The 21,570-nt window shown below is 39.7% G+C and overlaps 1 protein-coding gene across 2 annotated transcripts; it reads right to left on the reverse strand.

Moving 5' to 3' along the window:
* Positions 1-82: 82 nt before the first annotated feature.
* On the reverse strand, positions 83-21,111 carry LOC117743022 (transcriptional regulator ATRX-like). 2 transcript variants are annotated; one of them, XM_034550746.1, is made up of 34 exons: positions 20,896-21,111; positions 19,782-19,882; positions 19,633-19,688; positions 17,835-17,863; positions 17,522-17,643; positions 17,261-17,377; positions 16,504-16,613; positions 15,522-15,589; positions 13,620-15,415; positions 13,468-13,540; positions 8,491-8,615; positions 8,141-8,311; positions 7,954-8,062; positions 7,657-7,753; positions 7,323-7,508; positions 6,991-7,135; positions 6,603-6,712; positions 6,251-6,394; positions 5,967-6,144; positions 5,721-5,858; positions 4,857-5,032; positions 4,650-4,767; positions 4,068-4,198; positions 3,905-3,963; positions 3,486-3,695; positions 3,316-3,407; positions 3,113-3,218; positions 2,804-2,981; positions 2,269-2,460; positions 2,039-2,182; positions 1,848-1,913; positions 1,676-1,771; positions 674-802; positions 83-591 (listed from the first exon to the last, which is right to left on the reverse strand). In XM_034550746.1, exons 1-34 carry the CDS (start codon positions 20,913-20,915, stop codon positions 523-525), a joined length of 5,661 nt encoding a protein of 1,886 aa, XP_034406637.1. In that variant the 5' UTR covers positions 20,916-21,111; the 3' UTR covers positions 83-522. The 2 variants fall into 2 exon arrangements, with proteins under 2 accessions (XP_034406637.1, XP_034406638.1); XM_034550747.1 differs by lacking the exon at positions 20,896-21,111 and adding an exon at positions 18,781-18,829 and having other exon boundaries at positions 316-591.
* Between the last annotated feature and the right edge of the window lie 459 nt (positions 21,112-21,570).

The following is a 21,570-nucleotide window of genomic DNA, read 5'->3' on the forward strand; positions in this document are numbered from 1 at the left end:
GTTTTTTTATCCTTAGCTCAATTGTCAGGTGAAGTGGAGCTTTAGGGGAACCAGCTGGCTCGCTTGCATTAATTAAAAATTAAACTTACAGGCACGGGGGCTGAACAGCTGCTCTGTTTTTATGATTAATCACGGGGGGAGATCACAACATTTAAGCTACTAAATATTAATTGGATTTTAGAGGAAGAAATTCTTAAAATAAAATGTTTTCCTCCTTATGAACAGATATAATCACTATTAACACTTGGAGCTATTCTACCATATAAAAAATATGTCATGGCCTGTTGCTGGTTGACAAACATGGACACCATTTTTAAATAACCAATTGTCTGTTATTTTATTACAATTATAAGAACACAACAAAGCAGCAAAATCTATAGAAAGACATGTACAACATAATCATGTGTAAGTTAGTGCATTACACTTAAAAGGATTAGCAAAATAATAATGTGTTGCTGTTCATTGATTCCCTCTTGAGCCAGAGTGGAAAGGCGTACGTTCCCGTCTCCCGTGGGTTCTTGTTCACGTCTGTCCAGGCTGCAGACTACTGTTCCTCCGACTGTTCAGTATGGCCTGGATGCCGAGCGTGAGCTGTGGAGGGATTCGATTGAAACATGAGAATGGCCATTTGTTCACACACACCCACCCACACCCACACACACACACGCCTTACTGCTTGTTGCTGTGCAAGGATGTCGCGATAGAAGGCCCGTTTACGTTCCTGCTCCTTCTCATCCAACATTTTCCAAGTCCCAGCTTTGTCTCTAACCGCGTCCTCGGGCAGCTGAGGATGCTGTTGCCGCTGCAACATTAATATACATGGTTAGAAAGGATAAGATAGACATCATTTATTTTCAGAAACAACTCTACACTCAGCTTCGCATCAACTTAAAACAATGCGTACCCAAAGCCCTATATATACACGTAAGCATTATAAAATAAGGAAAGAAATCCTAAAACCGTAATGCTTAAAAATACACACTGAACAGATCTCGACTAACATAAGGTTTATATTGTGAGCCATTTAAATCATCAAAGCAATGTTCTCATGTGTTCATACAATTTACTGATACATTATTTAATTCAGTCAACAGAAGGCCCCAGATCTGTAAGAGCACTCAAATTTAATAACCAACCAACTACTTGAGGCTCTACCAAAAAGTATTTTAAGATCCGACAACCTCAGAGCTCATTTTGTTCATCTTCATAAATCAGTATATCATATCAACATTAAGGTTAACGTTGAATTTAATTATGACACCACATCAAAATGAAATCTCCATCAGATCTGTACTTATATTCCATCCATAGACTTGCATAGCAAAAAATGTTCTTGTTTGTAATTGTAATTATATACATATATAAATATACATACATATAAATATATACACATAAATATACATACATATAAATATACACACAGAAATATATACATACATACATATATACATATAAATATATATATACATATATAATGATACATAAAATAATAAATCTAAGTGCAGCCTACACCAAATCCACCCCCTAAGCAGAGGGATGTGATATGATAATCAACTACTGACAAAACAAATTCTAGGTCCTAATTTCCTTTTGCAAGTTGACTTCATTCCTGCTAAAACTAACCTTATTTTAGACCCCATTTCCCACGTTACCATGCAGCCTTAATGTCACTCACCACTTTGGCGACGTAGACCTCAACGGTGTGAGACATCATCCTCTGCATTGACAGGAAGGCCACCGATACATCTGCTCTGCTCTTGTTCAGCAATTCCTGTAAAGACACTTTTATGTAATCCATGTATAAAACATCAACAGTTCTAAGATCTTATAATTAAATATATGTATACCACTAGCTCTTCATTGGTCTTTGTATCCAAGGTTTTCTGGTTCAAGCTGGTTGGAAGGTTTGAAGACTGAAAGACACATATTTACAAACAAACAGTCAGCACAGCGAGGCGTAACGTTAAACACTTTAAAGTCGAGTAGTGCAGCTTCACTGCTCATTATAATTCATGCTTTGCAGCGAACGGCTCTTTACCTCGGCCTCGTACTCGGCCCAGGCATCTTTCCGCTCCGCCTCACTGAGCTCCTCCTCTTGTTTATGGTCCAACAGAGACTCGTGCTCATGGAAAGCCACTATCTGGTCTTTAGATGTTTGTAATAGTCGTGCCAAGATATTATCCTGAGAAACAGACACAGAAACGTCATTTTATACGGCAAATTCCTTCAATATTTACATGGCATCAAAGAACCTGAAAATAAAGTCACCTTTGGCAGAACAGAGGTGGATCTTTTGCTTTTCTTGGAGTTTGGGTCGTCCAGCATGTCTGGCTCAAATGTGTAAAGTTCAGTCAGTTCAAAAAGGGTGTAGTGCCTCTCGATCTGCTGCTGATCCACCACTCGATTGGCCAAAGACTGCTTGGTCACCTGACGATCATAGATCTTCTCCTCCATGGTGCCCTGGAGAAGAAAATGATAAACAGGACTGAAAGGTTTATGGGTCCAGAAATAAATGCAGCAGCTCCAGAAGATCCATGCGCATTACACCATTTTCTACTGCCGTCAAAAGAACTATCCAGTATTTCTGAAGAATAATAGCAAAGATTGGTGGAAAGACAGAACCAAACAGATTCTATCACTTAATCGTTTTCTGGTTTTAAGGTAAATATATTATAAGCGTTGTCCCCAAAACACATAATGCAACCATGCAATTCTGTTCAATAGCCGTTTTAAATGGCAAAACTTGTTCCTGGGCACCACAAACTGTAAAGAGAAAGATATTAATGAAGACCGGGGAGCTCACCTGCGCCAAGAAGCGGTAAACAAACACGTGTTTCAGTTGACCGAAGCGGTACACTCTGTAAATGCTCTGGATGTCATTTGAGGGATTCCACGAGGCATCAAAGATGATGACCCGGTTGGCTGCAACGAGGTTGATGCCGAGTGAGCCAGCTCTCGTTGAGATGAGAAATAACCGGCCGCTAAAATAAAGAACAATCAAATACTAATCAGAAGACAAACAATGTTGTGACACTTAGAACTGTTCTGTCTTTGATCTCATTTCAGTCTAAACAATGTAGAAAGATTGAAATAAAAGTCAGATGATCCGTACCGAACATTGGAGACATTATTGAACTGATCTGCCCATTTCTTCCTTAACATAGCATTGGTGGAGCCATCCAGACGATAGTAATCCACGTTTTTAATCCAGCTGCCCTCTGTCGGAACAATAAAGCACAAAAATCAGAAGTGAAGCACCGTCGAGGAGGATATTTCCTCTATGAATTAACATTTTCTTTGCCATAAACACAATACCTTTTAATAACGATGGGTCTCTGGCATGGTGAGAAGCCTTGAGGAAATCCTCAATCAGGTCCAACGAGATCAAAGACTGACTAAACACAAGCCTGAAAATGCAGAACATTGATTTGGTTAGATGTGAGGACGAGCCCGTGTCTTTGCTTGAGATTAGAAAAGAAACGTACACTTTATCGTCCAAGTCTTCAGCCATTCTGAGGATCTTAAACAGGAGCACCATCTTCCCCGAGTGCTCCATGATGTTGGCGTCCTCCTCAGAAAGCAGATTCTTGAACCAGCACTCATCCACAGCTGCAGCGCCTGTGGACACCCCGACAGTCACGGCTGCACTGCCGTCATTGTTGTTCCCCTCTTTTCCTGCGTTCTCTCTCAGTGCTCTGCATCAGGCAAAGGAAGTGAATAAAGAGTTTATGTTCAAATAAGGTTGAGAACTGCAGTGAATCTCAGAGTGGCTTCAGAAAGTACGAGTACTTCTTTTAATCTATTTTTATAAACCACTAGATGTGCAGAAGATTTAATGAGAAACAAATGCGGTGATGATAATTTGTGAAAGCACCGTCTGATTATCAATCATAGCGAGTCTTACCTCTCAGCTTCGTTCCTCTGCACAGCTGCCGCTTTCGTTTTGTTCTTTTTAAAATAGCTCTGTTGTGAAAATTAAGTGTTGATTAAAATATGAAAACACTAAACATCGACTCAGAATAAATCAACGAGGGTTCAATTATGCGCAGATAATTATTTGTTTTAACCTTGTTCTCTTTGCTGATGTAGTTGAGCTGAAGGCACCACGGATGAGTCCAGATGCGGCTGAGCGCCTGAAAGTCCTTGAACAGGTTTGCTCCAATCTTCCCCTTAGCTGTGTTCGTCAGGGAGCTCACACCTGGAAACAACAAACGTGTACTTCAGATGGTCGGACATCTGGGAAACCAAAGATTTTGGGTACAACACCGTTACTGACGTTTACTTCCTTTACTGGGATCATATCTCAGCCTTTGATCATTTAGTCAGTTGAGTTGTTAGTAAAATGTCACTCTGCCAGACGTGGGTTCTACAGTACACGATATCTTTTGTTTTTAATGAACTTCAAATAAAATAATTGTGTATACATGACAATTAAAAACAATAATTTACAATGGTTTTCTTTACAGGATTCAGAGCATTAATACAGCAGCAAACAACGATATGCTACGTAGAGATATAATGGAGTAATGTCTACCCGAGTCACTTTCCATCTTTTGTGTTGTTATCAGAGCTTCTCTGTGCTTTTGAGTGCATGTGAAATTAGTACATCTACATTCCTTCGAGTAAATCACGTGAAGACAGATTCTTACCGGTGACGTGGTCAAGGTAGTAGCGGTACAACCTGTACTGATGTGGGGTGACCCTCACCTCCAGCACATACTCGTGTTTGGGAGGCAGAAACTGAGTCAACTCGGAGTAATCTCTTCTCTGGGAACGAGATGGACAAAGTGTTGTGAGAGCTGAAATATGAACGTATGTGTACACACAGAGCGCGCTACGGCCAGTATTGCTTTTACCTGCACACATCCAACCAACATTGCATGAAGCACATGTGCTCGTTTCTTCATGATCCGGACGTCTCTCGATGTGGAGTCGGCACACTGGCCGTTCTGTATGGGGTTGATGAAGCGGTTCCTGAACTCGCCCAGCGAGCCCAGTAGATTCCTCTTGATGAAATTGACCATGCAGTGGTCTGTGGGAGCAAAATAAGATGGACCAGTATTAAGGGTGTGAATCTTTAGATATCACAATTCAATACCAAATAAATTATTGATTCAGTACATATAGTTTGCTCATTTCAGAATCTACTCGAATCTGCTGTGTGTTAATAAAAGAGGTGTGGCAAATTATGGAATGAAAGCAGATCCAGTGTGTGTAAGATTATCGTGTTTGTTTTTGGTTTTTTTAAGTAATATCAACCGATTGTTATAATCTAAACACACTAAGGTAAACCGAAGACAAAATATCACATTTATGAATGCTAAACAAGCCAGAGTAAACACTTTTCAATATTATTTAATATAGTATGTATTATTGATTTTTATTTAATAAGTTATACACAAAATAAAAGTGCTGTTACATGAACAAAATTGTTAGGCCGAGGTTAGCTGCCTTGTTAGAAACCTTTCGAAATGCCAATTAATAAAATTAATTGTACACACAATAACACAGGTCTTTTCTTCAACACAGCACACACTAATACTTGACACAACTTTGACTTGGTGTACGTATGAGCACCATGCATCAGTAGCAATGTTTCCTTTATCAAACATAGAAATTGGGAAGATTCATAATCTTAAAGAAGAGAGAGAGAGATTTATTTTTTTCAACAAACAAAGTGTGATCCCATGGTAATATTTAATAATATGATGCAGTCTTACACTCATTCAGGTTGTTTTGGAGTGGTGTGCCAGTCAGCACCACTCTCCGCTGGGTCCTGATGGCGTTCATAGATTTGGAGATGTTGGATCTTTCATTGCGCAGGATGTGTCCCTCGTCACACACCACAAAGTCTGGACCTGAAGGAACGAGAACACACGAGAGGAAACGGATCGCAACCGTTTCAATCAGCAAAGCAATGGCACACATAACATTTTGATATCATCATGCCATGACAGTTACTGTACCTGGATTCACCAGTAGGCTCTTTAAATCTTTCTTGCACTCCTGATCCTTGACCATCTGGGCTAGCGACATGTTGCGGTACATCTCGTATCCCATAATCATAACACCTCCGTCTCTCCGCCACCTCTGCAGAGCCCTGATTCGTTCTCTAACATTCTTCACTGAGGCCAGTTCTGTGACCTGAAACATATTTGTGCGTCTGAACATTAACCAACAGGAGGGAGGCATGAGGCATAAAGCATCCGAGACACAAAATGAAGTATTGCCCATTAGTGGTTTTGCATACTTTTACTTGATCCTGTTGCATGTTGCTTTGCCATTTCTTGAACTCGCTGTCCCAGTTGAGGATGGTGTTAAGCGGACACACGACCAGGGCCGTTCGGAATTTCAGGTTCTCTGACAGCAGCACCGTGTGGAGGAAAGTTACCACCTATAGAATAACACAGATATGAATATGAAGCAGTCAATTGATCGCGGTCATTAAAGCATAGTGGGTGATAAACATACCGCAAGCACTAAGAAACTAATACATTTCACTTTGTGCACTTTGTGACGAGCAAAATCTAAAATGACTTGAAAATGTTTGGTGTATTAATTTGTTTCGCAAATGAGAACATTGAAAGCGTCTATGTCTTCACCTGCAGAGTCTTTCCCAGGCCCATGCAGTGAGCCAATATGCAGCCTGTTCCAGGAGAAGAGTTGGCCTTCTTCACAGACTCACAGCAACTGTCCCAAATAAACTGGACACCTGTCAGAGAATAAAGACAACGTGGCAAGTTAAGTTTGGTCGGAGCACAAAAATGAGACTCAACTGCAAAAAATATGCAGATAATAGACATTGAATTTGCCATTGAAATCAGGCAGACCAGTTGAGTTTTTGGGATTGATTGTAACCAGCGGTTCGGAGACATTTGTGCATTCAGACTCAACTGTACCAACTAATGCCGTTATTGACGTCAACATGCCTGCGCATAAAAGTAAAGCAACGTCCTCCTCGGTGGGATTGAAAAGAGAGCACAAACTAACCGTCCACCTGGTGAGGCTTCAGCCTCGTCACCAGGTTCCTGTGCACCTGAACAAGAGGCTTTTTGGTCGTCTCATCCTGATCCAGGATCAGCTTGGTGGTGATGGGGCACACCACTTGAGTCAGCTCATCCTCGATAACAATACTCTGGAAAACAAAGTCAGCATCTTGTCTTTTTGGTCCCCTCTAGAAAACCCCAATCAGCCATTTATTAACAGGGATACAGGATCTAACGATCATGTCCTGTTGCAGAAATGTGTTCAATTACAGTAAATATGCATTGGTCATAGACAGCGAGGTTCAATGTCTGTTCGACCTGCTGTGTGTGCAGTACCTCTCTCCTGTCCTCCATCTGTTGCTCCCTGCTTGCCAGACGCTTGCATCTCTCCTGCTCCTCTCGGACGGCTTCCTGGGTCTCAGCACGGAGATTCTCGTCGTCAATGATTTTGCGGATCTTCTTGCGTCCTTTAGGAGTGCCTTTACTGTCGCTGTTCTCCTCATCGTCATCCTCTTTATCACTCTGCTCAAAAGCAGTAAGAGCCACCAAGCGATATGACCATTAGACATCAGAGTTAACTCACAAGTTTCAGTATCAGAGGTGAACAGCTACAGATAATAAAAAAAACAACAACAATAATAAACCATTTGGTTATGACATCACACACTACCTTTTCACTGTTGGAGTCAGACAACCAAATGCAGGGCACTGGTTTCTTCTGCTCGTAACTAGGGGGGGCCTCCTTCCCCTTACTGGATAATCTGGAGCTAAAAGGAGAGAATAAGAAATTAAAATAAGCCAAGTACATATTAAACATACTGAAGTGTGTGTGTCGTCCAAAGGAAGTCTGTCAGTCTAACACCAGCAGACTGCAGAAAGATATTGCTGCATAACAGACATCCCAGAGTCAGTCTTACCCTACTTTACTTGAGCTATGGCGTTCTGACGGCATCTGAAATTAATCTACCTTTTGAGTCCGTTTCCACCGGCCTCATCCTCTGACTGACTCAATTCCTCGCTCATCCCAATATCCTGCGAATCCGACTCGTTTGTGTCCTCCTCACTTTCACTATCAGCTTGACAGATATGGAAATCACACGTTAGAGCAAAGTACATTGAGACAGTTGAGTTTCTAATGTTGGCCGTGTCCTTACAGCTCAGGTGTTTGCTGCTGGCTCTTTTCTTGCTCGCCGGTTTCGCCACAACGCTCTCTGGCTCGTCGCTTGGCGTTCCCTCGTCTAAGGTTAGTTTGAGGCGGAGAAGATGGTGCCTGGAGTTGGGCCCATTAGACGTGGTGTCAGAGGAGTCTGAAGTTAATTCTTCCCCTGCAGCAGAGATATATTGTATCATTTCAAATGTTCAACTAGTCACAGCTTTGGTCATAAAATGCAAATCTAAAATTCTACATTAGTTTAATATGAATAAAAGAAATTAAAAACGGTGCTTATTTAAAAAAAAAAGTGGAAAGCTAGATATGTGCTACTTAAAAAGAAAAGAAACTTACCATTTTCATCCGTTTCATTTCCTTGTTTGACCTTCTCCTCCTCCGGCGTCTCCTCATCCGAAGAGATATCATCGCCCGAGGAGTAGTTGGCTTTGATTTGGGCCAATAGCATTTTCTTAGCGATTCTTTCAAAAGTGGAAAAGAAGGAAAAGGTACCTGAAGTTCATTTCATGATCAGAAACATCGTCTCCAGCTGGTTAGTGTTATACTTTAAGGCTCAATCACAATCAAATGTTATACAGTTGGACTTGAAAATAAATGTTTTTCTTGTGTTGGTTATGTGCCAAATGTCCTTCAGCTGATACATTTATTATAAATCTATTCAGATATCTTCAGTGAGTCCCGTTAGTTCCACCCACATTATGTGTCAATAATAGTCTTGAACTGATGTGTCAATTTAAAGTTAAAAAAAACAATTAAAGTAAACTGGCACAACACTGGAAGACATGCATTTAAAATAATGCCAAATAAAAATGATACAGACACGTTTTTAAGAGCAAGAATTTATTACAAGTATTCTTCACAGGAAAAAAAACAAAGACATGCGATTTTATTCGCCTTTGGGAAAGAGGAGGGACAGTTTTATTTCCTACAATGTTTTTCGCTTGCTCGAGTCTGTAACAGACACTACTCAATTTGATTTCCATGTGAAAATAAAAGATGCATTGATCTCTTGTTCATCCAGTCGTGACTCTGGCGTTAAAGAGCTACAGACAAACAGCTGCGGACTGGAAGGCAACCAGCCAATTATTGTTGAAATAAAGACAGAGAAAAACATGTGGGACACAAACACGGAATTACTAACAAAGTCTATACATAAATATTTACTCAGAATGAAACTAAATACAACCCTTTTACTCCAGTGGAGAATAAAGTTTTTAAAAAATGAGGAAATGATGCACATAATCTGATGCAGCTCATGTTTTCTAAATTTAAAAAGTGTATGGATTCAATACCATATTGTGTTTTGAACACTCATTAGTACATACGGTGCGTTACCCTCTTTAACCCCTTCTACATCTACCTGTGTTCAACACGCATTTCCCAACACGAAGCCGACATGTAATTAATTACACATGATAACGGAGAGTCACACAGCTCGCATGCGTCCGGCTCGAGCTCATCTACTCTCTGATCAATTTCTCAACAAGCAACCGGCATCACGCGCACGGATTTGATCCTGATCTCAAAGTGTGGTTGTCCATGCAGGTCACCGGAGACGGGACAACACAGACGTTAAATCCAATGTCCAGTGAGAGTTAAGAGTAAAAGACGTATTGCCAGATGAAAGCAGCAGTAACCGGCCAAAGCCTCAGATCTCATTTGACATGCTTCAACTGGGAAATAGGACGAAACAGGAAAAACACTCAAGAAAATTACCATACAACCACACATGATTTTGGCATTATCGCCATTAGTAATTGCATGCAGTGTGGATTTCAATGGAATAACACATTACTGTTTATGTTTTAGCCCACTAACTATGAACAATGTAAACTTTACATTTCAGCTGACTATTTTTCTAACGATAAAGTTGTGCTATCACTCCGGCTGAAAACAGACTTGAAGAAAATAGAAAAAAACGGGTGTGAATAGGAGGCTACAATATCCCAGATTTAAGTCATTGTTGCCTAACAGCACGGCATTCACTGCTGTGCTGTCAGAAAATCCAACCTGGAAAAAACATGAGAAACAAACATGGATGTCATTAAAAAGGCACAATGTGAATATGTGCTTTTTGCATAATAGTTGTTTCACAACCCACTCTCAATTCTCAGCTATACAACGTTCCTATTGACATTTAAGAGCACTGACCCGGAAGGTTTATTAACACAAATTGTTTTTATCTGCATTAATGGAGAAAAAAACGCAACAGCTGGTTCACCCATCAAGCAAGGCTTAAGTTTAAGTACGTTCAAAATGTATTATTCATTTAAAAAGCTCCAGTATACTTTAGAAAATAGTCAGCAGTAATGTTTATTATGTGTATAGAAAGTGGGGTAAAACATACAAAAACACTGGTGCGGGTTTTGAGGAACGGCTTCAATCGATACCATTGAACGACAGGAAAGATGAACAGCAGCTGCACCACCACAGCCCAAATATTTAGAATGGGATTAATAATCTGGTGATTGAGGTAATATCAGGAATCAGCACCTAGGTCTTGTGTTTATAACTTTACCCGAGACCCTCAGACAATAAAGCTAGTGATACAATAAAAGGTGCACTGAATGTGTCAGATGGATGCTCTGAAATATGTCAGTGGTAAAAAGCATCCAATGAGTGTCATCACGAGAACTACATTATTTTTGATTAACTATTAAAAATTACCTTTTGAAAAATATTTTCAAATGTCATTTCTCAGAGCTTTGAGCATGGCCAATGTTCCTTGATGGTGCCCATTTATACCAGTTAGAGCTCAGGACAACCAAAGCCCACATGAATAGCCACAAAAAAAGATTTGAGACTTTGACACGAATGGCCACATGGAAATACCAAAAAAGTCATTTCTGAATGCATACGACAACAGATCTTTTTCAGAGTTTTTACGACTGCCTCTTTTTTGCCGTTATGCATGGGGAAGAGCCTCTCTTGGACAGAGTACGTCACATGACCTTCAATTTGGACGCCAAAACCTCCACACAAACCCTGTGCTGTCCCTGCAGTAATAACAACATTTCATCCACCTCATTGTGCTGGGGGAGGGTCAGAAATCTCAAATCCTCAGCAGATAAAACAGAGACGGTGTGCATAGCTAGATGCTACTTGAGGTAAAGCAGTGGAGGAATATTTGTTTGTAAATTGAGATAGCCACGCCTCCAAGACAATCTCTGTGAAAGCAGCACCGTCAGAGACAGAAAACGACACCGTCGCTGAAATCTACAAGTACAAACGTCTTTTGGAAAGAGACTCTTATCACTACTATAGAATATTTCACATATGCAAAAGTATACATTCCCAAGCTCCAACAGCACTCTTACCAGGTGTATCTGCAAGTCAAATATTCTAACACTAAAAGATACAGATACAACTTCAGGTCAGCGCTGCACAAGTATGTAAAGGGAGTAGCAGCAGCAATACGATGCCAATAAATACCACTGATTGACAGGAAGCTGAAGAGCAACTCTACCCCATCGCAGCCCAAATATTAAAACATTTGACTATCCATCATCTGCTCATTTAAATAATTTGTGGAAACGGTACCTGGTTCTCATGTTTATAACTTTTACTTGAGACCCTTTACTGTCAATGAAGCCAGTGATACACCGGATGTGTCAGATGCTCTGAAATAACTTAATAGTACAAAATGAGCACTCAAGGCTTCCAGTGAGTGACAGTCTGCTCTGAACTACATCAGGTGGGATTGTGGGAGTGCCAGCACCCCAGAAGAACTGATATTTGTAGTTTCTGGAACCACGGGAATAAACAAGAAAAAAAAAGAATATCTCTACTCTAGAGCTTGTAGCTTGCATATCTGCAGAAAAGAAGACACTACATACCGGGAGTATTATGTCACAACACATTGTATCATTCATCATGGTAACCATGTGTAAATACCAGAGCCTTGATATTAATGCCCTAAATGAACCACTGCAAAGCACCATTTAACAATCAAAGAAGGAATCTCTATCGAAATGCACTTCAAGTTGTTTCAACTGCAACTGGCCGTTGATGTCCACCATGTTATGTATATTATATAACTTGAATTCAGTGGAAAGAACATGTAACAAATGTTGACGTGTTTGGGTGAGGCTTTGGGTGTTTATTACCAGAAACATTTTCTTTGCTTACACATTTTCCAATTTTGTGTGGCAGTTGGACAGTGAGAGAAAACCTCTAACAAATCCTGAGTGTTACAGAAGTTCATGATACCGTCATTATCATCTTTTTCAAAACAAAGTAATAAATCAGACTGAAATAATGTATCAACACTGGCATCAAATGCAAACCCAATCAGGAAAAGGCAGCCGTAAGTAAAGCTCAAGTCATGTGTGGTAAAATAATTACTCAATATATTCTGTGTACAAAAATAAAAAGGGAAAAGGACGGAAATTTGACTTCTGTGCTTCAAAGAACTCAAAAGCTGAATAACATAAAGCTAAGTTGCATTTACAGATCCAGGTATATTGTATCAGATATCTTAAACAATACATTTGCCATCTTATTATAACTATGGACAAATCTAGTTATCAGACAATAACTAAATTATAAAGCATAACATAAAAAATATAGTTTTCAAGGTGAAGCATAAAAGTTGTATACATGCGTAAAACTTTTGGTTGATTAAAAAAAATACTTTCATTCTTGAAATGTAAATGTGGACAGAGAATCTGACAGGCATGTTTCAAACTCTGTGCTTCACCTGTAAATAACAATTAAGTGAAAAGTGCTGCTCAATGGAGGACAACAGTTCTTTGTGCATTCTATAATAAGTCAAACGTTAAAATACTGTCATTGAACACAGGTTGATCATGTAAAACTGAAATAAGTTTCATTCATTGTTTAAAAGTATGCACAGACCTCTTTAAAGGCAAAGTGGGTCAACTGCAAGGTTTTCCTTTGGTTTCAGCATATTTTATCAGAGAAATATAATATATCTATATATAAGTATGGTATATGATCTAATATAAATAATACATTCTTTCAGTAAAATGCATCGCTAGCATTTACACTGGATTGCACACTAAAACTAAAAACACATAGGCAAGGAGAGTGTGTTGCTTATCGTTCAAAAGCCTGTTCTAGGACAATTCAGTCACAGTGTATCATAACGTGGGCTCAGAAGCGTACCTCTAAGATGTGTATTTGAGTGATGGGCCTCTGCTGCAGCTACGTTTTGGTCTTGATTGATTAGACCGCAACCGAGTCTTAAACACACAAGTGCCGCTTGATTTTGCACAGAGTTTGAGTTTCATTGCCTTCTTTCCACATTTAGGGTTTTTTACTAATTCTACATCCGGGCTTTTTGAACCATACCTATTTTCTGGATCATCATCATCATCATCATCATCTTCTGCTGCCCACGAGGGCCCAGAGTGCTCCTCGTCTCCTACAAAATTAAAAAATAAAAATTAGCCATTAAGCTTTCCACCAGGCAACCTACAGCCATCTACTTATAATGGACTCACCCGATGATTGGTGGAAAGCTGCTGCTCCCAGTAAGGCCACATCTTCAGTGATTGGCTTCATCTTCTGATCACTTCCTTCGCTCCCAGAGTCGTCGTCGCCGTCGTCATCGTCGTCATCATCATCATCGTCATCATCATCGTTTGACGAGGATGACGACTCCATTGCCTTCTGATGAGATTTAGCCTTAGACTTTCCAGGCTGTATCCTACCCTGGTTTCTAGCCACGTCTTCATCCTCTCGTTTGACGAGGTGAGACTTCCCTATTGGCCTCAGCGTATTCAAGTGTTGTATTTTCTGTGAATTTTGATCACGAGAGGAATCTGTCCCACTGCCCCTTCGTGATTTTACGCTTCTGTTACTCGAGTCAGACTCGGGGGAGCGGTCCAACATTTTGCGTTTGCGGCGCATCTTCTCCGGTGAGATTGGGCTGTTCTTAGTGAGCCAAAAGAGACATTTCTTGGCCACCTTAGTTGAGGCTTTTCCACCGTTCTCATCACTCTGAGGTTCATCAGAGCTTTGCGTTATAGCTGCTCGCTCAAGCAGAGCTGCAGGGACTTCATCTGAGTCAGAGTCGTCTCTTGCTCTGTTCTCACTTTGTTCTTCAGTGTTTTTGGCTGGTGCTGAGCTGCAGGTTTCCTCCGGGTCAGAGTCACTGTCACTGTCTGCTGCTGAAGACGTTTTGGCCTTGACGTCACTCGGTCGACGCAAAGGCGTCGTCTTCACGCGAGGAGAGCGTCTATTGCCTTGTTCCTCTTCTGTGTGTAGAGATGCAATAGAGCTGTCATTACTCATCTTGCTGTCAGCTTTAGCGCCGACAACACCCGTCTCTTCAGAGTCCGACACATCCTTTCCCTCTGACTTATCGCTCATGTGGATGTCCTTCTCTGGGGCATCAGAGGATGGCCCCTGCTCCATTGGTACAGGTGTAAGTTTTACTACTAGTTTTTTAGTCATGTTGACCCCACTTGTTGAAGGCTTCAGGACAATCTTTTGTGCCCTCGGTCTCACTCCGTGTGAATCTGAATCCAAGTTTGTCCCAGGGCAGGCATGTGCGGTTCTCCCAGCAATGAAGCCTTTAGAGTCCGAATCATAATCTTCCAAATGTTCAGCTGCCAATTTCTGCAAGTCACTCAAGCACCTTTTATCTGGGTTATCTGTCTCTGCATCTGCTCCAGGTTGTGCATTAAAGTCCTCACTAAAGAACTTTTCCCAACAGCTCATTACATCCAAGTCACTGAATTCTTCCTTCAAGCTATCCTCCAGTGCTGCAAGGGATTTTCGCAAGCCTTTAACTACTGACAGAAAAGAGTTAAGGTACAGAGTGCGAACAGGAGGTGCTTGTTGGTTTGCCGTCACAGAATGAATGAAGTTGACAAATGTCCGGTTTAAGATGTTTGTCGAGTCCACTAAATGTTTGGCCTTTTTGGTAACATCCTTTGAAATCTGCAGTGTGTTATAGTTGAACACCACACTACCATCCATTCCAGTGTGATCCCATTTATCCAAGGGAATGTTTTGTGGCAGGTGTGGCAACATGGCGTAAAGGTCAGATTTCTCCGGCTCTACTCGGTTCTTCCTGCGCTGCTGATACCACAGATGCTCCATGTTCTCAAGCACATTGTCACAGGCCATCACCAGGTCAAAAAGGGTCTCTGGGCTGCACACATAGCAGTACCATTTGCTTTCCAAGATGCCAGACAGCTCCTTCCTTCCCAGATTTCTGAGAATACACTTCTTGCAGAAGGCATTACTACAGAAGTCACAACAGATCAAGTTGCCTCCTTCAGCACACCATCTGCAAAAGCGAAAAAGAAAGATAATAAAAACACTTGATGTAAGTTTAGCCGAAAGGAAGAACATGTTAATACCTCAGTGGAAATATTAAATGGAACAAATCCTACCGGCATTGCTCGTCCATTCCATCTCCATCCTTACTGATGTCATCACTTGAATAATACTTGTAGCAAGACTGAGGGAAATAAAACGTTAAATTGAAGAGTTACAGAGAGCTTGGACAAAAGTATATATATAGATTTTGTTTCAATAACAAAACAAATGTACTTTAAATTGAATAAGAAATATAGCCCGATGGCCCTTTTCAATCAATACCTTCAAATACAGACATGTTTTCGCATCATTTAATCGTATAAAATATTATTTTTTCTTTATACGTCTCACAATAGTGTCTGAGCACATCAAACAGTTGAGTTGTTGACAGTCAGACAGCTCAGTATACATATGTATTAACCATTTAAATATATGAAATGACAATGACCGAGTGGGGCACTGACTTTAGTTTGCATATCAATATTTAGATTAAATATAATTGCTTAAACTGCACGTCCAAATTCTACAGCGCTGAGGTATCATGATTTTATTTTTTATGTAGAAATGCAAAATTCTTCTTCCCTCGTTTTTATTTACCTTTATCTATCTTAAACACATTGGATTACTGTGGAAAATAAGGCTAAAGTGTGGGGGGCCTCTGGTCGTGAACACGATTGTGGCCTATTCCGAGACAGTGGTTTCAGTTCCAGGCTCATTGAACAATACCAACCACCACCAACCATTTACTGTCTTGGTGCAGACTATGTTGCCTCCTTCATGTAATGTAATTAACTTTATAAGTAATGATATGTGCATTTCATTTAGATAATACGGTATTATGTTAAATACAACCTTCAAGGACAGGCTAGAGCAAAATTTGAAGAAGAAGAATTGCAAAAGGGCTGATAAGGAACCAATCTCATCATCGATGGCGTCATTATTCTATAGCCATAACACTGTGCAATCAACATTTACTTCATAATAAGCTACAAACTTGTCTACTGACCCTTTACGGAACATTAAGGATGTATTTACGACTTAAATAAGCAGACTCACCTTGCAAATAAGTACTTTCAGAACTGGATGCCGAAAGAAGGAATCTTTCTGGAAATGGTTGACTTGTCGGCCACATGCAGTGCAACTGACAATTCCCATGTGTTCCACTCCTATGAAAAAGGACACCACTGTCATTAGTGAAAAATAAAAATGTCAAAGTCTGAGTATCCAGTGATCTCGCTCTCACATCGAAATAATGACTATTGTAAAAATAAGTAAAGACAAAGAACGATTCTGTCTTGGTAACTACTTCAGTATAGCCATGACCTTGCAAACCACAGAATGTGAAAACAGAAAACGCATCCCTTCAAGGAAGTGCCCGCCCCGGCAGCCACCACAAAACAGTCTCCTTATCGACACCTGTCTCTAAAGAAAACAAAGAGCGTTTCCCATTCCCTGTCATGAATTCTTTATCACAGTGTATAAAAAGATAGAAACTCAGAGACAGTCCTCTGAACAGCAACTTGGCGCATAACCTGCATGTGATTTCAACTCTGCTCCTTCTTGCAAGAATAAATTACCTGATTATTGGTTTCACACTCGGTGTCGAGTAGAATTTTTCTAACTATGACCACGCCATATTTCGACACAGAGTTAAGGGAATTTTTATCTTGCTTCTGGAGTGGTTTTTCAGTCTGAGTGTCTTTTGTCCACAAGCAATCAATGCATGAGTAACCTCAACAAGTGCCTTCTTTCTGTTTCAGTAATCATGAAGTGATGTGCAATGTTGTGACAACATCAACTAGAAGTGACTGACCTCCACGTCTTCTGGAGAAATCTTTCCGCAGTACGCCTGATTTGCGGCTACGAAACTCAGGACCCCTGAAGTCATCTCTTCCATTGTCAACAGGTTCAGGCCTCACCAGTACAGTGCCTGTGTAAACAAAACATATCATTAATGAATCAACGATATTCCATCATTATCAAACATGCAATTATTATTATTATTATTTGCACTGCAGAAAAATTCTGAGGCAGCACAAATAAGGAAACTATAATGGGGAAAGTTAAGACCTACCTTTTGGTAATCTAGTGATGTCAAGGCGACCATTTGTATTAACTGGTAAATCCACATCCTCACTTGCATTTGAGTCCCCAGATTCATCCAGTCCAGAGTGTTTTATGACAACAGATGGTTTTCTGATACATCAGTGAAACAGAAAAAAATGTAAGTCCAAGCACTAAGCAACAAATGGTCGTGGCTCCTAATTGCAATACATTGCATTTACTTTAGCTCAACATACAGTATATTCAGCAAGGAGCTGCATTAACTATTTGAGCATTAATTACACATCTATGCTTTGCAGGTTAAATATGAAATACTGACTCACCTCCTTGAGTATTTGGTATCAACTCCTGCCTACAAAGCAAAGCATTTTATTAGTTTAGTTTCACAGTTAGAAATCAATGTCAATGGTGGTATTTAAAATATTTAAGTTACAAGCTCACTCAGCATCTAGTACTTGGTTTATGGAAACAATTTCATTCTAGGAGACTATGACTGTCGTAAATAAAGCGGTACGATACAACAAACTCAATTTCTTAGAATAGTGAATTAATTGGAAGTACGTAGAAGGGAGAAACCATAGGACATTGATAAAGTATAATTAACAGTGGCAGAGAGATTGTGAAGCAAACAGTTGCATTTCTAAGCAATGGGCTGTAACTTCAAAAGAGAACGCTGCATTACATTCCTGTCGTCTAAAACTAAAAGATATGACTAAAATGTGAACATAATCAGAAGATAGAAGCTCATAAACAGTGTCTTCACAACATCACTGCCATCTAGGCGTAGGACGGTCTTTGTAAAGCTAGTTTATTACAGCATTGTTTTATAGCGCAGGTGAGGGATTGGACTGAAACGGTCAAGAAAATATTCAAGTGACAATCAAACTGAATAAACCCTTTGGCCCCTTAATGGAAAGTCATAGAAGAAAATGTAAACTGGTCCAAACCAATTGCATCTGAGAAAAAGTCTTACCAAGCTGTGGGATTTTTGCTTATGGAAAACAAAACAAAATGCGGTAGAAATATTGATGTTAAAGGACCAGAATAATTTACTTTTTTTGGGATTACTTTAACTTCCTGTGTGTCATGATCAGTGTCCACACTGATTTTATAGCAGCCAAAAATGATGAATAGATTTGTATTGTCACAATTTGCTATTATTTGGCATGTCATCTTGATCTCAAATGCGATTCAATATCATAGTCGTGTTCAGTAATAACAGTACCACTAACTGTATTCAGACATTAATTCAACACTGAAGTGAAACACCTTTGAATTGATAAATCCACTGGTATCACCTTTAAGCGCAGGAAACACACTAGAAAAAGAAAAGAAAAAACTCCTTAAACTTAGGTGCTCCGAGAACATGGCAGGAGTGCAGGTTTCTCAGTGCGGACATTTTTCTTATTTCCTCTTAATATTCATATTCTGCTATGGCTAATAATTATATTTGTTAACCCACCTGGCAACGATGCAGTAACTTGACCAGAATTGTTGCGGCTGGTCTGACCAGCTACAGATAATCAATTTGCTGAAAATAGAATCACCACATAAAATTGCCTGCAGTAATATCCTACATATTTTTGCATTCAGGTAAATATTCTGAACCTCAAAATATAGTGTTATTGTCTATTTATGGCGGTGCAAATTTACTCACATTTGGCAACTGCCAAGTATTAATTTTGAAACCTGGTCATAAGCTGTACATCTTCACATGGTTATTATTGTGTAAATAGACTTTTACTCAACTAAAATAATGTTATTTTCATGTTTAGGAGTGAATTGCAATTTCATAAACAAACATCCACTTTTCTAATGCAAGTTTAGCATCCGGGCTTCATCTACTTATCACAAAACCTATTTTATGTATTTTATGACAAACACTATTTGCTTTGATTTAGTCTAGCTTTAATAGTTTTTTTCAAAGTGCTGGTTCTAAAAAAACAAACATAATAAAATGCATAATGAAAAGAAACGATTACAAAAAAAATTATATTCGTGTACATTTCTGAATGTGACCATATTTTGTACTGGATCCATCTTAAAGTTACTGGCACAATGGTGGCACCAACTATATACAAAACTTGAGGTATATAAAAAACATCAAGAATGTTCAGTTACCACTGTCGCAGCATGACCTGTCAAGTTCCCCACAGAACAGCTCCTGTTTGTCAGACCTGTAATAACATATGTAAACCATGTAAATATGCAGATTATATAAAGATGACGTTCAATTAATCATGATTAGAGTAAAAAGAAGAACACTGTACCATCTGCATCCTCTGAGGTTGGTGTTCCATTGCTGTCCTCAACAGTAGAATGAGCCAAGTACTCGTGCAGCTTATTGACCAATACATTCAGCTTGCTTGTGCTACAGTCAAGGAAAAAAAAACATGTTTTGGTGAACTTAGAAGTGGCTCGCTGGTTAATCAAATTGTTTCTTAAAAGATGATTAATACTTTGTTAGTATGAAGTGAATTTGGTGGAATCAACAGTTTATCATACAAGATACTATTTAACTTAAGTCGCATACATCTACATCTCGACTTTTAGCCCAATACATACATACATACAGTAGTCGTTGACTATGTTAAGAGACTATCATGTTTCATTATATTACGTGTCAGCTTTCCAGAAAAAGCAAGGAATGACACAAGCAATGCAGCTTTCGACCTACATTGCAGGACACAAGCTAAACTCTAAAGCTCCCAGTATCCCATCTTATTGTGTTGATGTGATACATTATGTGTTGCACAACTCTTATAGTAAACTTGGGTAATGTGAGTTTTGGAGAGGTGTTTACATTTGGAGGGCGATTTATTAAATATAAAACTTTTGAAATTACTGATTTGAAAAGACCAGACCAAAAAGCACTGATTTAATCTGGTTTCCTGGGTCCTCGAAACACCGACTTAGATGACGCCTTTAAACTCAACGCCACCAAACCGCAGCTAAAAGGTGGCCTGAAAGATACAGTGTAACCTACACTTAATGCATGACTGTTGCATTTGACTGCATTTATTTGAGTTAGCTAGGTGCACCTAGCTGGCTACATGACGTCATGTCTACACTGGGTTTCGTTAAACTGACCCGAAGTAACCTAGTTTACCAATAACGTGTAGCGTAGCTAGCAACAGCTACGAAAAAAAACAACATGCTATCGTTAACGTGTACGTTATCTCGAAATAAATATTAGTTTTTCTAATTCACCTGACCGTAACGACTAGACATGCTGTGTCAGAGGTTAGCAGCTAGTGGGGTTAACTAACTTAAAGAGTTATTTGTATCGTTACAGTAAAAGGTAACCGAAGTGTTAGCTGCTACAGCTACCTATGTTAGCTCGCTGTTTATATATATAACCGCGTTTCTGTCCGCAGGTTTTACCTCAGCGTCGCTGCAGACATATCGCGAAGCACGTGGACAACCGAAGTCGAAACCTTATACTTTCATGATATTAATATATTCTAGGAAAAACGTGGCGCTCAATATGCACTCACAATCTCATCACTAGCCAAAGCAAAACTATAAAGAGGTAGAATAATACAGCCAACCAGTAAATGGTCCCGTTCTCTTCTTCTTTTAACACACGTGACCTACAATGTCAAGCTATTGCTCATCACCGCCACCTGTTGCCCCGGAGTGGGGATTGGATATTACATACATTTTTTTATTTTCTATTTCTTTCATTAAAACGCCTGGTAGTAAATACATTTATATGATCCTTTGCATTTGTGCTTACAGTTTTAACGAGGTCTAGTGTTAATGTGCGTTCACTACAATGTATCCTCAAGACTCTCATTGTTTCTCTCCCCCTCACAAAAAGGTAAACAACACCTGCATGTCAGTTAAAAGGTTCAGTGTGTAGGATTTACTGACATGTAGCCCTCAGGTTGCAAATTGCAACCAACTGAAACCAACTGAAAGAGACTAAATCTGCTAAATTATCTGTCTAGCAGAAGACGGTCAACTTCAGCGATTTTCATTTGGGAAAGGACACACCAATGTGTATCCTGGTTGTCTTAGTTTAGCTGCTTTAGGTTTTTGCATCTTTGACAAAAA

The sequence above is a fragment of the Cyclopterus lumpus genome, chromosome 14, assembly GCF_009769545.1.
Source record: "Cyclopterus lumpus isolate fCycLum1 chromosome 14, fCycLum1.pri, whole genome shotgun sequence".
Lineage (NCBI taxonomy): Eukaryota > Metazoa > Chordata > Actinopteri > Perciformes > Cyclopteridae > Cyclopterus > Cyclopterus lumpus.